The 16376-nt window shown below is 39.2% G+C and overlaps 1 protein-coding gene across 4 annotated transcripts in view; it reads right to left on the bottom strand.

Annotated features, from left to right (window-relative positions):
* DNAH6 (dynein axonemal heavy chain 6) overlaps positions 1 to 16376 on the bottom strand; it is a 257423-nt gene that overhangs the window by 231442 nt on the left and 9605 nt on the right. For all 4 annotated transcript variants that reach the window (XM_001916886.5, XM_070236219.1, XM_070236220.1 and 1 more), the window contains exons 3-4: positions 11997 to 12170; positions 8544 to 8797 (exon numbers count right to left, since the gene is read on the bottom strand). In XM_001916886.5, the coding sequence (XP_001916921.3) occupies positions 8544 to 8797; positions 11997 to 12170 (428 nt within the window). The remainder of the gene's footprint in view (positions 1 to 8543; positions 8798 to 11996; positions 12171 to 16376) is intronic.

Below are 16376 nucleotides of genomic sequence, written 5' to 3' on the forward strand. Positions count from 1 at the left end.
TGCCTCCTAGATAGTTGCTTTGAATGTTTGTTCCATCAAGGCCTTTCTTTGAGGAAATAATCAGAAAAATTAGGCTTCCTTTAAGACCTAAAAAGAGAACTTCATTTGTTCAAGTGCTGTGCTATAAAATTCCTACTTTGCTAACAAAGAAGATGACTTTATGATCCAATCAACTAAACAGAGACCCTTGGATAGGTGACGAATCAAGCTGAGATGAATGCCTTGAATAAAATTACATTTAACTACGCTTTACTGGGGGGGAAAACCCTGTAGTGTTTTCTTGCTGTTTAATGTAGAATCAAGGAAACCCTCATTAAATTATTTTACTGTAGAACCGGTCTCTCTCCATCTGAAATGAAATTGACACTTCAAGACTTCTATTAATTTCTAAAAGGATGTGTCATGTGGAGTGAGAGAATTTCACGGCCCTTGTGGTAGATCATAAATTGTCCTGTCATTGGCCATTTCAGATATAATTCAAAGGAAACCTACTGGGGTTCTAAAAAAAATTATTTCTCCTATTAGAATTCCTTGATTTTCCAAAACAGTAAGATCTCAGTGTGATTTGTTATTTAAAACAGCAGCTCTGTCTGTTGTTACACCTTGCTGTGACTGAAAATGCACTGCTCATCTTTAAATCAGTTCACCAGCCGAATGCAATCCTGCGCCACCTAATGACATCCAGTCAGTGACGAACCGCGTGTTCCACGGTGCTCCCACAAGATCAGTACCATACAACCTAGGTGTGTAGTAGGTTGAACCATCTAGGTTAGAGTAGGCACACTCTATGGTGTTTGCACAGTGATGAAATCGCCTAATGATGCATTTCTCAGAACGCATCCCTGTCTTTAAGTGACACATGACTATACTGTCTCATGAGACCCTTCTGCTCAAGAACTTTGAATAGCTTCCTATCACTTACATCATTAACCCAAATTATTCTGCCAGGTGTTTGTGGCCATCTGCTCCTGTCTCATATTGGTTCCTCCTCTGTCCACACAAATCGCCCTGTCTAGTCAGGCTGGTTTCTTTTTTTTTTTTAAAGATTTTATTTTTTTCCTTTTTCTCCCTAAATCCCCTCAGTACATAGTTATATATTCTTCGTTGTGGGTCCTTCTAGTTGTGGCATGTGGGATGCTGCCTCAGCGTGGTTTGATGAGCAGTGCCATGTCCGTGCCCAGGATTCGAAACAACGAAACACTGGCCGCCTGCAGCGGAGTGCAAGAACTTAACCACTCGGCCACGGGGCCAGCCCCCAGGCTGGTTTCTTGATCATGAACATTGTAGGCCGTGCTTGAATGCATGCATGTGTCCTTGTCCACCCTGTTCCGTCCTCTCATTTCTTTCAAGTTTCTGACTTCTACAAGCAAGAGAGTAATTCCTTACTTGCTTTAAAGTAGTGGGGTGGATTAGATGAGCTCACGTGGCCCTACTAAAATCTAAGTTCTCTCAGTTTCATTACTATACAGTTTTAACTGTCATGATTTGAACATATTTTTTTGACAAAGGTAAGCAAGCAAGTGCCTGGAAAGAAATTAGCCATTTCCTGAGTTCTGCATTTATAAACCTCAATCTATACGATGGTGGTCAATGTCATGATTCAATGTGACTCTAGATCTAACCTAAACTGGAGAAAAGAAATGGCTTGTTTTGCTTCTGGTTTGATTAACCAGAAATGGTAAGATATCTGATAAGGAACTCCTTTTTACCTAGAAAGTTAAACAAAAATATAACTAAGAGGAAACTTCCAAGTTTCTTCAATAAGAAAGTGCTCTGGGGCCAGTACTTCTCAATGTATGGTCCTTGGAGTGGCAGCAGCAGCATCACTTGGGAATTGCAAATTCCCAGGCCCCAGTCCAGACTCACTGAAATCATAAACTCTGGGGGGTTAACAATCTGTGTTTTAACAAGTGCTTTAGGGCTTGCTTGAGAACCATTGCTCTAGGTCGACAGTGTGCAACTCTGGTTGAATCTTGGAATCATCTGATGAGTTTCATAGAAATGTTGTTGATCAGGCTCCACCGCAAACCAATTAAATAAATCTCTGGGAGTGGGGCCTGGGCAATTTTAACTAGCAGCCAAGGCTGAGAACCACTGCTCTAGGTTCTTCAAATTGTTGTATGAAATGAAATCATCATACACCAGATTGTCATGGATCCAGAACAGTGCCAAGGTGGGTGTATGCGTGTTTGTGTGTGTGTGTGTGTTTGTGTGCATTTGAAGGAAAGGTAGGGAGACAATCTAAAGCTGAGAAGTTTTGATGATTCCCAGTGAAAATCCTAAGGGTCTATAGTGTTTCCACTTGCTGACTTGACTTTGACTTATTAGATTTAAATTTCTTCATGGCCTAGCCCAAGAAAATTGCTATTGTGTTAGGTAACCTGGTGAGGTTTCTGATAATGTGGCTCCAAAGTGATCTGTTCCTCATTACATAACATATACACCTCATTATAAAGTTTTTTATAATTATGACCTCACATGTAAACTAGAATGCTGCCATTTTAGAAAGTTCCAAGCTGGCATTTCTGTGTGTTTTCTGTTCTAGCACACTAAACATGTAATCTAACTGAAAGGACAGAATACCTTTAGTTTGAAATTCTAAAAGCTGCCTAAAAAAAATACTTTTAACATAACAGGCCTAGAAACTACCTGAGAACTGACTTGATCACTTAGAAAGTAATATGGCCTGAGCCTAGCGCAGATGTCTATATGGTCCTAAAAGCCCAAGTCATGTAACTAGGTTTCACAGAATCCTAATCCCAGCAGATACCACACAAGAAAGGGTTCCCTGGTTATGCAGGAAAGAAATGTGTAAAGAGCATTCTGTATTTAACTTAAGGTTTCTTAATCTCGGCACTATTGACATTTCAAGCCAGGTAATTCTTTCTTGTGTGGGGCCATCCTGTGCACTGTCAGCTGTTTAGTAGCATCCCTGGCCTCTTCCCACTTACTACCAGTAGCACCATCCTCTCCAGTTTTTGACAACCAAAAATGCCTGCAGACATCACCAAATGTCTCCTGGAGGGCAAAGCCTCTCAGGAGGAGAACAAGTGATTCAACTTAATGTTTCCCAAATTTACATGATCACAGAACAATTCTTTTTTTTTTACCATCCATCTATTAAATCACTCAGTCTAACGTTCCTGGAAATACACTTTGGGAAACGCTGACGTAGAGAAGACACTGTGTCCTTTCTTTGGCTTTCCATGGATGATAAGATGCTTAGGACTTGGGGAGGACTCTGCCATCCAACCTGACTTATCCATTAAATTCTAATAGCTTTAAAATCGACATTGCACAGAAGATTAAATTATAGCATTGAAAGATGCAAGCATCAGACATTATTCTGAATTTCCTATCTGCAAACCACAAAAAAATATCAAATCGCAAAGTTCTTAATGTATCTACTCAATTGTCCCATCTTTCAACTGTGGAGAGTGCCTCTCTAATGGGACTCTTTTGAGGATGAAATAGATATACAGGAAGCACTCAACACAATGCTTAGCACAGTGTGTGACACAAATGGCAGTAGTTGTCATTATGAGGACAAGTACATTAGGCACAGTGCATGAAAGCTCGGGTTCTTAAGTACAACTACTTGGGTCTGAATCCCAGCCCCACAATTCGAGTAGCTGTGTGAAGTTGGTCAAGTTACTCAACTCTGCCTCAGTTTCCTCATTGGTACAATGGATATATCGATACTACCTACATTAGAGAGTTGCTATGAGGATTAAATGAATTAAAGAATTTGGAACAATGTTTTGCATATGCTACGAGTTGGTGTTTGTAGTATCATGTTACAGTACTCACCCATTACATTTCAAAGACTTGGTACCACACTATGGCCTTATAGAAACACCCACAGTTTCTTCTCAGTGTGATCAAGTTTCTATTTCAATGACCAAAACAAAAAATAGCAAAACATGGACGGATATAATTAATATAATAGTGAGAAGAGAGTTTCCATAGACAAATGGAAAAAAATCCCTCACCTGCTAGGGAAGGAATTGTCTGACACTGACAGTGGCTCCTTTTACACCAGCATGAAAAATAAATACTTAAATATTGCCCCAGCAGGGGATCATCTTAGATTCAATTAAATGTTCAGACTCAAGATTTTCATAGACTATATTTGGCACCCATCTACTTAGAAGGACATAGGACAGGAACTACTTCCTGCCAGCAGAGCAGCAGCAAGCCTCCCTTTTCCCTGGGAGTCTCTGACAATCTAAAAGCTACCCGGGAGCTATCCTCTCCCCAGGTGACAACTCAGATTCAAGAAGATGAGATCCACATTGGGTGGGTGTGGAAACTATTCTGGCTTAAAAGTCTTATTACCCACAGGAGCCAATATCTCTGGCAATAACTCTATATGCATAGATTTCAGGGTTCCTGCAAGAGACATGCCCAGAAAAAGACTTGCTGCACTATTGCAAGGCCAAAGCTCCCCATCAGGTGTTTACCATTCATTTTTAGTTCCTCCCAATGCAGACACAATTTAGCAATCAGGGATCATTTTTATCATAAGCAGTGTTGCCTAGAAACAATCGACATTCTACTCTTATTAGGTTACCAGGGGAACAAAGCTTCAGGGTTAACCAAAGGTCAGATACTCACGCAAGAGAAAATTGGCCTAAAATCCTCTAGGGCAATGCTGCCCAAACTTTGCATGTTCTAACACACCCATACAATGGTAACATTTCATAAGGAACACTGGTATAGACGTTAATTACCATTTCTTTATATTATAGTAAGAAAAATAAAACACAAGGTATTCAGGGAAACATTCAATATTGAATTTGGTAAAACTTCCAAATAAAATCTAGCTCATAAGCAACCACAGCGGTGACCATAACTTTTTTGAGGCAGCTACTTGCATTTCTAACCAACATGATGAATGGTCTGTTCAAGTTCTTGATAGTCACCACTGCTGAGGAACATTGTTTATGGAAGTAGGAGACAGCAAATGGCAGATGTTGATTTATTGCTTTGTCTCTCACAGATGGAAAACCAGTTTCCCATTAACCAGAATCTGGATAACTTATTCTGTTGAAATTATGCACCAAAGGTAAGTCTAACAGCTTTTCCTTTGATAAATGCAGTGTTGAAATTTCTTGTGATAATGCAAATTGATTTAAAATCTAATCAAACATTTCCATATGATGCATTTCAGAAACAATGGTGAAGCTTGCTCTCACAGACAGATGTTACTCTGTTTGACTTAATAATATTTCTTTAGGGTTTACATTCATAACAATGACTCAAAATCACTAGAGAACCATTTTAAATATCACTTTTCCAGAGATGAGTTTTTGCTTTGAATTCCTAATCTTTGTTAGTACGTGTTAATATATTTTCAGGCAGCTCTTAAAATTTTTTATTAAGTTCATTCAAGTGCTCAAATGTCAGTTAAGTAACCCAGTTGTGAAACCAAGAACTATCCTTCACTAAATCTGCAACGTTGAATCATTTGCAAAATGGAACTATTTTCTCATCTAGAGGGACCATGATAGAGTAAACATTGTAGAAAAAAACACATTCAATGTATTTTACTACACTTAAACACTATGTGAAGACATTAAATTTTATGGTATTACTTTTATAAGTTTAGTATAGCATGTCCTCATCTCATTGACCCAGTATTTACTACTTTTAACTTCCAATTTAGGCGCTTCCAACCATGTGGCATCCAAATAATTGTCTTTACTCATTAGGTTTATAATAGTTAGAGTTCAGGCTACAGAGGAAAATTTAACATCAACCCTAAGACGTGATAGAATAACAAACAGTGATTCCAACAATATCTTCTTAAAGGAAACCTTGCATATTACTATCAAGCATCACTATTGTTAGTCAAAAAAATCAAAAACAAAAAATAAAACATCAACTCAATTCTCCTAGTAGAAAGGCTCACTAGCCTAGAAATACAGTTAATTTCCAAAATGGAACAAAATCACAGTTTCCATACTCATCTTCATGACTTCACCTTGTGCTGGTAAACAGATGTGAATCAATTTCATATTTGGCCAAATGTGACTCCTCTTATAACAGGGAATGAATATCACAAATGGCACTCCTTGATATCTGGGTTATTGGATGATGTTTTTAAGAAGAGAAAGCTACGAAAACATTTCACATATTAATCAGTAAGGGCGTTATAAAAAATCAGCAAATAAACCATTTTTTTCCATCAGTGTCCATTTAAGACTCATAACCTCCTCTCCAAAAGCTTATAAAGAACTAGAAAAAGAAGTAGTAAGGTAGTGGTGGAATGACTATACTATTAAAAGGATTTTTGTTTTTACGTCAAAGGGCTTTAAAGTCCATTATATATTAATTCTCCCATCTTAAAACAAGCTATTTCTTACATCTTAAAAAAACCCAACAACATTCTTGACCCTAATTCTCCCTTTTTTTTTCTTTGAGGAAGATTAGCCCTGAGCTAACATCTGCTGCCAATCCTCCTCTTTTTTGCTGCGTAATACTGGCCTTGAGCTAACATCCGTGCCCATCTTCCTCTACTTTACATGTGGGATGCCTACCACAGCATGGCTTGACAAGCAGTGCGTAGGTCCACACCCGGGATCCGGACGCTGAACCCTGGGCCACCAAAGCGGAACATGCGAACTTAACTGCTCTACCACCAGGCCGGCCCCCCAATTCTCCTTTTATCTACCACTCCATTCCTCTTCTATCATTAGCATTCAAAATTAGCATGTCCAAACCCAAACTAATATTTTTCCCTGACAAATCCATTCCATCCAATCTTCTGTGTTTCAGTTAACAGCAACTCTACCCTTCCTCTTGCTCAGTCAAATGAATCACAAAGTCATCTGGACTCCTTTCTGGTTGTCCACCTTGCATACTGTCCATTAAAAACATCCTGTTGGCTTGACTTTCAAATTATTTCCAGAATTTCACCTACTTCTCTCCACCTCCACCACTACCAACTGCTGCATCTCTCACCTGAATCATTACAGCCTTCTAATCAGTCTTCCTGTCTCAACCCTTGCTCCTCAAAAGTCTATTCTCTATACAGTGGCCAGAGTGGTCCTTTTCAAACTGTAATTCAGATCATAACACTTTGTTCGAAATCCTTCCGCGGTTCTCCATTTTTCTCAGAGTAAAAGCTAATGTCCTTACCAGCAAGCCCCTTGGTGGTCTGTTCCCTTGCTCTCATTCACTCTACTGCAGCCACACCAGCCTCCTCTTCGCTTCTTGAATGTGCCAGGCATGCCTGGGATCTTTGCATTCACTTTCCTGCTGTCTGGAATGCTCTTCTTCTCTCTTCCCACCAGCACATAATTCACTCCTTCTTCTTCAGGTCCTTGTTCCAATGCCAGCTTCTCAGTGAGGCTCACCCTGACAACCCCAGTTAATTCACAACCTCTTCCCCAGAACTCCCAATCCTCTTTGCTCTATTCTATTTTTTTCTATAAAACTTATCACTTCTAGCATTCTATATAATTTACTCATGTATCATTCCCTCTACAAAATGTAAGCTCTATGAGGACAGCAATTTTGATCTGATGGTTCACTAATATATCTCTGGCACAGAGAACAGTTCCTGCACAGAGTAGGTGCTCGATTCATTATGCTCAATGATTGGATTTTCACATGCGTCTCTGTTCTTTCTGTAAATTATGTTTCACTCTGTTAAGCTCTTTCAGATTTATAATAAATGTATCATTTTAAAATTTATCAAAATGTTTTCCTTCTCTCCCCCTTCTCCCCAGCAGGAGAGCTGTCCTGTATCTGACTCAACCAAAACTACAGTGCTAAGTAAGGAAGAATAAGAGAATCCCTAGAAGGTCCTTTTATCTTCCTAACCAGCAGAAAAAGGAGAAGGTAGCTCAAAGAATTTGGTGGCAAAGCTAAACTATTATCAACTTCAAGGAAAGACCATTTTAACAACTGCTGTCAGCCCAACTAAACAGCAATGGAGGAAAGCCAGCATCATCTTTAAGTCCTACTACCTATTGTGATTAACTTTAAAACAATTCACAGACTCCCATTTATGCAACTCTGTATCAACAACAAATGTGTGTTAAGCAAGAGTACAGAGAAAGTATGTGTGGTGTGTGTGCATGTGTTATTAATCTATATAAATATCCTAAGTGATCAAGCTCATTTTACTCAAAAAAAATCCTTATTTTTACTCTATTAAGAAAAACTGAAATAACTAAAACAAATCATGCACCATCTAATTTTTATACATTGCCATCTTCTTTTCTCAGTAATCACAAAATATCAAAAATATGTTTGTAATACTGATTAAAAGTAAATGGCATTACATGATATAAACAAATGAGAAACACAACAGCATACTACTCCATAAAATAATCAATGTCTGTAAATAAAGGAAAGATAAATGGAAAAAATAAATAAAATTATTGTGATTAAGATTCATTTATCACTGGGGTGATAATCAAAATTATATTTGATTATATTTATTATTAATATGCAATCAATTACAGATAACATTTACAATCTTATTTGTAACTTTTACTGTTAAATAAATTCCTCCATAAAAGATAACTTACTTCAGGTTATATGTATCGTATTCAATGGAAGACCTTGACACTGCAGGAACCATATAAAGAAATCCAAGATGTTCATTTTCACGTATTATTTTAATGATTTGCAAGGGATTACAAATGTTGGCTTTAACAACTTCCTCCTGATCGTGGAAAATGTACGTAGGGTAAATTGAGGAACTGGCCCTGTAGAGACCTCTTCTTCCAATACTGGTATGTGGCACTTTAGGAGGAGTGGGAGAGAACACCTCAGCAGAGGGCTGCGGGATAGAAACAAAGGCAATGTTTTTAAAAAATGAGTTTTTGCAGGAAAAAAAGCTATAAAAAAGTGACAAAACATTAACCTCAAGGACTAATTACTATACTGCCTGAGCTGTCCAGGGCTCAAAGGCAAGCATTTTGGAACTGAAAATTTCTGAACTTTTGTTAGGCAGTGATGTTCCCTCTTGGTACTCCCTATCCAGATGGCCATCCCCTTCCCACAAAATAGCCCAGCATCAGCTCCCATCGCCTTCTGCTCTCCTTTAACTCATTGTTTATTACATCAAAATACTCCCTGCAGGAGCTCACCACTCCTGGCTCTGCACATGATCCTGACTGTGGCCTCTCCCCTCCATCTCCTCACCTTGTTCTGACAACCTTGATGCTTCTCCCTGAGTGAAATCTTAGACAGCTGTTCTCGTAACTCGTAATAACCTACTGTTTTTGTGAATGTGAAGGGTGATTCAGTATTAGAGATCAGTATGTAATAGCCTTGGAGAAGCATTGGAGTTATTAACTCAATATTGCCTGTCCTGTAGACCAGTGCTTCTCACATTTAAATGTGCATATAAATTACCCGGGTTAAAATTACCTGTTGAAATACAGATTCTGTCAGTCTGTCTGGGGTGGAATCTGAGATTCAGCATTTCTAACTTGCTCCCAGGAGATGCGGATGCTGCTGGCCCACAGACCACACTTGGAACATCAAGGCTAAGTCCCCAACGTGGTGAGCCTTGCTCGAATCCCCGGGTCCCCCTGTCTGCACTCTCAGTGCCACCTACACTCCTTTGTTCCTTCTCGATAAACTTTGGGGCAATATCACACACATTCTCTCTCCCGTTGAGGAGGGTGATAACTGTGTTTGGGGAAATTGGACACTGACTCCAATGGTCATCGCCTTGTCTCTCTGACAGTACCAGGGAAACTGGTTTTAAGATAAAAGAATCGCCATCACAGACCTGCTTTGTTGAATAATTGATGTAAACATATAAATGATATCTTTATTGCCTGTTAGCATATCTAACAGAGGTTGCCATTTCTACAGGAGATTTATTACCACCAGCTCTGTGGAACAACTTCCCCAGAAAGTTTGTATTCACAGGGATCCTTATTCTCCAACTCTGATTAAACATACCCTGTTGCATAGGAGAATCCTGGTGAGTTCAGAGCTGAAGGGAATACATCTTTTAACTCAAAAGATAAAATGTGCTTCTTTCACCTATTAGCCAGGGATAGCAGCAAGGGCACTGTTTTCTGATGTAAAAGAACAGGCCAAACCAGATACTCAGAACCAGAGAAAATACACATCGCCTTGTCCCAATGTTTCAACAAGGGCTGTAGTCAGCTTTAATATTTTTTTGAGGCTAGACTATTAATATTTTACCAGAAAATGCATTTATTTTCTTTATTATGCCCTTCGAAAAGTTTTACTGCATTCTAAGTGAAAGATTTCTTCAACAATGGGCCTACACATTTTCATCTGAGTACTTATTTCTAATTATGCAACTCAGTGGGAAGACGTGATTCAATCAATGTAAGTAGTCGCGTAAGTTCAGATTGGCAGGGTGTAGGGGAGGATAAAGGAAGCATTTATCCATGAAGTGTAGAACACCTGAGTACTTCTCTATGATGAATCCCCAGTCTAATTTGATAAGTCAATCTTCCTTAATTACCAGAAGCAAAGCCTCCAGCTTCCCTCTCTTCCTCCTTCTTTCTTTCCTTCCTTCCTTCCTACTTTCCTTCCTCCCTTCCTTCCTCTCTTCCTTCCTTCCTTCCTTCCTCCCTCCCTTCCTTCCTTGCTTCCTTAATCTCCCAGGAAATCCTCATTGTTGCATTTCCATTCTAAACTCATTTTGAGAAATCAATACTCAGAAAAATGACCCTCTTCTGAGAATAAATACCCTTCTCCTTTTATATGGGATACCCCGTTTCTTCCACATGTCTCTTCAACCTTTAACCCTTTACTGAATTCTTCACTTAGTTACAGCTATAACTAAGCGTAACCCATAACTTGACAATCCTTTTCAGTGCCCTCCCTTCATTCAGATGCACATACAATTTCTCTCCTCTTTAAAGTCAAGCTCTTGAAACCCACTTTATACCAAATTAGTTAATTTATGGGCAATCAGATCTTTCCTGGCCCTACTTAAGATAGCTTGTTCTCTCTTTCTACTTCACAGAAACCAAATTAACTGAAATTAGCAATTTCATACAATTTATCCTACGATATTCCTCAGGACAATCTCACCCAAACCCACGATGAGCCTCCTTCCAGTTGGCTTCTCAAGCCCACAACTCTCCCACCTTGTCTGCCTTATTAACTTTCCACTCATTCCTCCAAGGCTAGTGCAATTCCCTAGGGTAGCTTTTCCTCCACTGACCACCCCCTGACCACGGTGTGAGCATCCCTTCTCTTCAGTTTTCCATTATTTGGTACCTTAAATGACCAATGAGAGCTCTTATCACACCTCACTGTGCTTGAGAGTTCACATGTCCATCCACCCACCTCCAGATTCCGAAATCCTCGAGGACAGAGCTTGTCCTCAACTCTTCATTTCTAGCATTCTAGCCCAAAGCCTGAAAGGTAACTAGCACTGAAATGTCTAACAAGCCTCGAAGGAGCCTCTCAAGAAAAAGCTCAGAGAATTCTCGGCCCTATTGATATTTTTCTTGTGGATGTGTCCTCTACATTTTCTTCCTCTTCTGTTTCTTTGTTTAATTATCTACAGGTGTTCATATAGGTGATTACTCCCCAGAGCTACTATTTACTTATTCCTTGCAAGGTAATTTCCCCACTCTCCATCTCTCACCCGTTACAGAAGTTGTCTTTCTAGCTGGTTCAGTTTCTATTTTATTACCCTTCACCAAGTTCTTCAAAGACTGACATTCTGGGGAATAATGATAAGAATTTCATAAAAGTTATAATAACATTCAAAACACTATTATGTCTTCTTTTAACATATAAGAGAAGATCAGAAGACACTGCACAGATGTCGAAAGTTTCCTTTATGATTTTTCTCTACTGTCCAAATTTTCCTCAAACAGGAAGAACTGAGAAATACTGTATTCCTCAAATCCATTATGTAATCTGATAAAAAAAGATTTTGCCACTATTCTTATGAGTTAAATGCATGTTAGCAATGCTATATAAAACGAGTATTAAGTTAAAAGGATCAATTAAGCACTTTAATACTATACCTTTTGTTTTTTCACTGCACCTGGATGGTCAGGAAACCCGACGAATGATTTGGTAGAACTTCTTTTCTTAGGGCTTCCTTGAGCTTTTAGGATTCCAGAAGTCATTAACTGAAGTCGATTCTGGTCATATACATATTCTGGCTTCTTATGATCTTGGTAGACTTTTAGCACTGGCTTTGGGGAATAAGAGACATGTTAATCTTTTTAACACTCACGTGTACCTGTCTTACGCTTCACTCCCTTTGGACTCTATTCCTGTTGGAAATTGATCTCCCTGGACTAATTTCCCATCGGAGCCACAATCAGTGCAGCAGCGACCACCATTGCCTGTCCACGGCCTACTGCTCCACTAAGACTTTTCTAGTTGGTTTCCATTAATTCTTTACTTTAAATACCAATGAATACTTTTAGGAATAAGGTTATAAAAGGGCTCAGGGGCATGAAGTCATATATCCACTAATTGTGCATTACAACCCCCTACCATCCTCTAAAGCAGCTACTGTGGGAAGGAGCATCCAAACCTCCCACACTACCCAAAAGTCATTAATCACTTCCCATAGCCATAACTGATTGGAGATCTAAAAAAATGGTGACAATATTTTAGGCTAATCTAATTTCAAGTTAAGGCAGTAAAAACCAGCTTTCAACATAATAAGCTAAAGAAATGAATTCATCATAATGGTTTTAAGTTTCTAAGCATTAGGAGTTTAGCATGATAGTTACTTTCTTATATACTGGAGTGAGAAAAAAACCTTGAGGATAAGTACAGGAAACAGCTGTTAAGGTTTCAGATATGTGTAAATTATATTTGGTTTTGGATAAAAATCCCTCTTGCATCACTCCCTGAAGACAGGAAAAGACTAGCTGGTGCTACAGCGATGGGGGTAGAGGGATCTCAGTTATATAATGGTGTGGAAAAGGAATGCAGACCAGAATAACAAGTTAAGCCAGGGAGAAAAGCTTTTGCACAGCAAAGAAAACCATCAACAAATTGAAAAGGCAATCTAGGGCTGGCCCAGTGGTGTAGCGATTAAGTTCCCACGCTCGGCTTTGGAGGCTGGGGGTTCGCCTGTTCCCATCCCAGGCCTGCACCTACGCACTTCTTATCAAGGCATGCTGTGGCAGGCATCCCACATGTAAAATACAGGAAAATGGGCACAGATGTTAGCTCAGGGTTGATCTTCTTCAGCAAAAAGAAGAGGATTGGCGGTGGATGTTAGCTCAGGGCTAATCTTCCTTTGAAACAAAAAAAAAAAAAAAAAGAAAAGAAAAGAAGAAAAGGAAATCTACAAAATATGAGAAAATATTTGCAAATCATGTATCTGATAAGAAGTTAATATCCAAAATATATAAAGAACTCAGACAACTCAATAGCAAAAAACCCAAACAATCTGATTAAAAAATGGGCAGAGGATCTGCACTGACATCGTCCCAAAGACACACAGACAGCCAACAAGTATATGAAAAGGTGCTCAATATCCCTAATCATCAGGGAAATGCAAATCAAAACCATAAGATACCAGCTTATACCTGTTAGAATGGCTATCATCAAAAAGAAAGAACAAATGTTGGCAAGGGTGTGGAGAAAAGGGAACAAAGTGCTATGAATATGCAAGAACTCAGGGAACACTGCTCCCCTCCTTAGGGAATCTACTAGAAAACAAGCTTCAGACAACCAAATTGACCAGGGAGGCACCAACATTAAAGTGAGTGGTAGGTGATGAAAAAGTTCTGGAAATGAATGGTGGTGATGGTTGTACAACATTTTGAATGCACTTAATGCCACTAAATTTTACATTTAAAAATGGTTAAAATGGCAAATTTTATGTTAGGTACTATTTTACCATAATAAAGAAATGGTGGTGGGCATGCAGTATGCACTTAGCTGTGTATGGCATGTAATGACAAAGTCGATACAGTACAGCTATCAAAAACAGGACAGTTTGTGAAGAGTACTTGAAAATTATAAAAACTCACTCATTACCTTATAGCAATATTTCTTGATTTAGGACAATTTTGCAAAATTAAAACATTGTCTGGCAATGTCTGAAGACATTTTTGATTGTCAGGACTTGGGGGATGCGATTGTTAATTCTTCCAATCCATGAGCACAGACTATCTCTCCATTTCTTTGTGTCTTCTTCAATTTCTTTCAATAATGTCTTATAATTTTCAGTGTACAGGTCTTTTTTTTCTTCTTTAAAGATTGGCACCTGGGCTAACAACTGATGCCAATCTTTTTCTTTTTTTTCTGCTTTATCTCCCCAAACACCCCCTGTACACAGTTGCCCATTTCTCCTTCAGCCTTTCTTATCCCTCATATCTTCCCTCTGCCACATGTATTCCACTAACATGAGATTCTCTCTTTGCTTCTGTTTGGATAGTTACAGGTGTACTGACTTCCCCAACAGCAACTCTCCCTGATGACAACTTTTGGGACAATGGGCATGGTTAAATTCCATAGCCACATAACCAACCATGGATGCCGTCTTAGAAACCTGTTGGTTAACATGGTATCAACCTTACTCTGTAACCATAGGAGTCCATGTATATTCTGCAGGGTTCTTCAACCAAAGAAGGTACCTGTACTTACTGCTCTATAGGGAATAATTTTTCACTATCAGAATAAGAAAATGCATTTAGTGCTCAGAATCAGGATTGTTCCCCACTGCCCCAGCCTCCCCACCTCACTTAATGGTCACACTGCAGACCTGCAGGGAATCTTCTATCTTTGCCTTACCTTAGTAGTTTTCAATCTTGGCTGCACGTTGGAATCATCTCGGGAGGTTTAAAAATGTATATATTTATGGCCAAGTCCTACTGCTGGGAGATTCTGATTTAATTGTATATCTTAGTTGCAGGTCCTTCTAGTTGTGGGATGTGGGACGCCACCTCAATGTGGCCTGACGAGCAGTGCCATGTCTGTGCCCAGGATCCGAACCCTGGGCTGCCACAGTGGAGCATGTGAACTTAACCACTGGGCCACGGAGCCGGCCTCTCAGTGAACAGGTCTTTCACTTCCTTGGTTAAATTTATTCCTAGCTTTTTTTTTTCCAATTGTAAATGGGATTGTTTTCTTGATTTCTCTTTCTGCTAGCTTGCTGCTAGTGTACAGAAACACAACTGATTTTTGTATGTTGATTTTGTACCCTGCAACTTTACTGTATTCATTTATTATTTCTAATAGTTTTGTGATGGATTCTTTAGGGCTTTTTATATATAGAATCACATCATCTGCAAATAGTGACAGTTTTACTTCTTCCTTTTCAATTTGGATGATTTTTATTTCTTTTTCTTTCCTAATTGCTCTGGCTAGGACTTCCAATAGTTGAATAAGAGTGGTAAGAGTAGGCATTCTTGTCTTGTTCCTGTTCTTGGAGGGATAGTTTTTAGTTTTTTACCTTTGAGTATGATGTTAGCTGTGGGTTTGTCATATATTGCCTTTATTATGTTGAGGTACTTTCCTTGTATACCCATTTATTCAGAGCTTTTATCATAAACGGATGTTAGATTTTGTCAAGTGGTTTCTCTGTATCTATTGAGATGAGGCTATGATTTTTATTCCTCATTTTGTTAATATGGTGTATCACACTGATTGATTTGTGGATGTTGAACCATCCTTGCATCCCTAGAATAAATTCCTCTTGATCATGGTGTATGATCCTTTTAATGTATTGTATTTAGTTTGCTAATATTTTGTTGCGATTTCTGTGTCTCTGTCCATCTGAACATTGTCCTGTAATTTTCTTCTTTTTTATTGTCCTTGTCTGGTTTTGGTATCAGGATAATCTTGGTCTCATAAAACGAGTTAGGTAGTGTTTACTCTTCAATTTTTTTGGAACAGTTTGAGAAGGATCTGTATTAAATCTTCATTGAATGTTTAGTGGAATTCACCAGAGAAGCCATCTAGTCCTGTTTTTTGGGAAGTTTTTGATTACTGTTTCAATCTCTTTACTAGTGATAAGTCTATTCATATTCTGTATTTCTTCTTGATTCAGCTTTTGAAGGTTGTATTGATGTGGGATCGGTGAGCCGAGGAGTCGAAAGAAAGATTTCTTAGACTCTCAAGATCTGGCAGTAGTGCTCTTTTATTTAGAGAATAGTGTGGAATAGCATGGGGACAGGACCCATGGTCAGTCAGAGCTTCTGCTGCCGCCGCTTCTGCTGCCCCGCTGGCATGGGGACAGGGCCCATGGATAGGCAGAGCAGCTGCTGCTGCCCCCGCTGGCATGGGGACAGGACCCATGGGCAGGCAGAGCTGGTGTGTGGGGACAAGACCCACCGGCAGTCAGAGCTCCTGCTGCTGCCCCGAGTTGAGGGTTAGGGCTAATTTTATAAGGCATGGGTACGTGACTTATTTTTACTGGAGAAAAGAAAAGA

The sequence above is a fragment of the Equus caballus genome, chromosome 15 (assembly GCF_041296265.1).
Source record: "Equus caballus isolate H_3958 breed thoroughbred chromosome 15, TB-T2T, whole genome shotgun sequence".
In the NCBI taxonomy this organism is placed as follows: domain Eukaryota; kingdom Metazoa; phylum Chordata; class Mammalia; order Perissodactyla; family Equidae; genus Equus; species Equus caballus.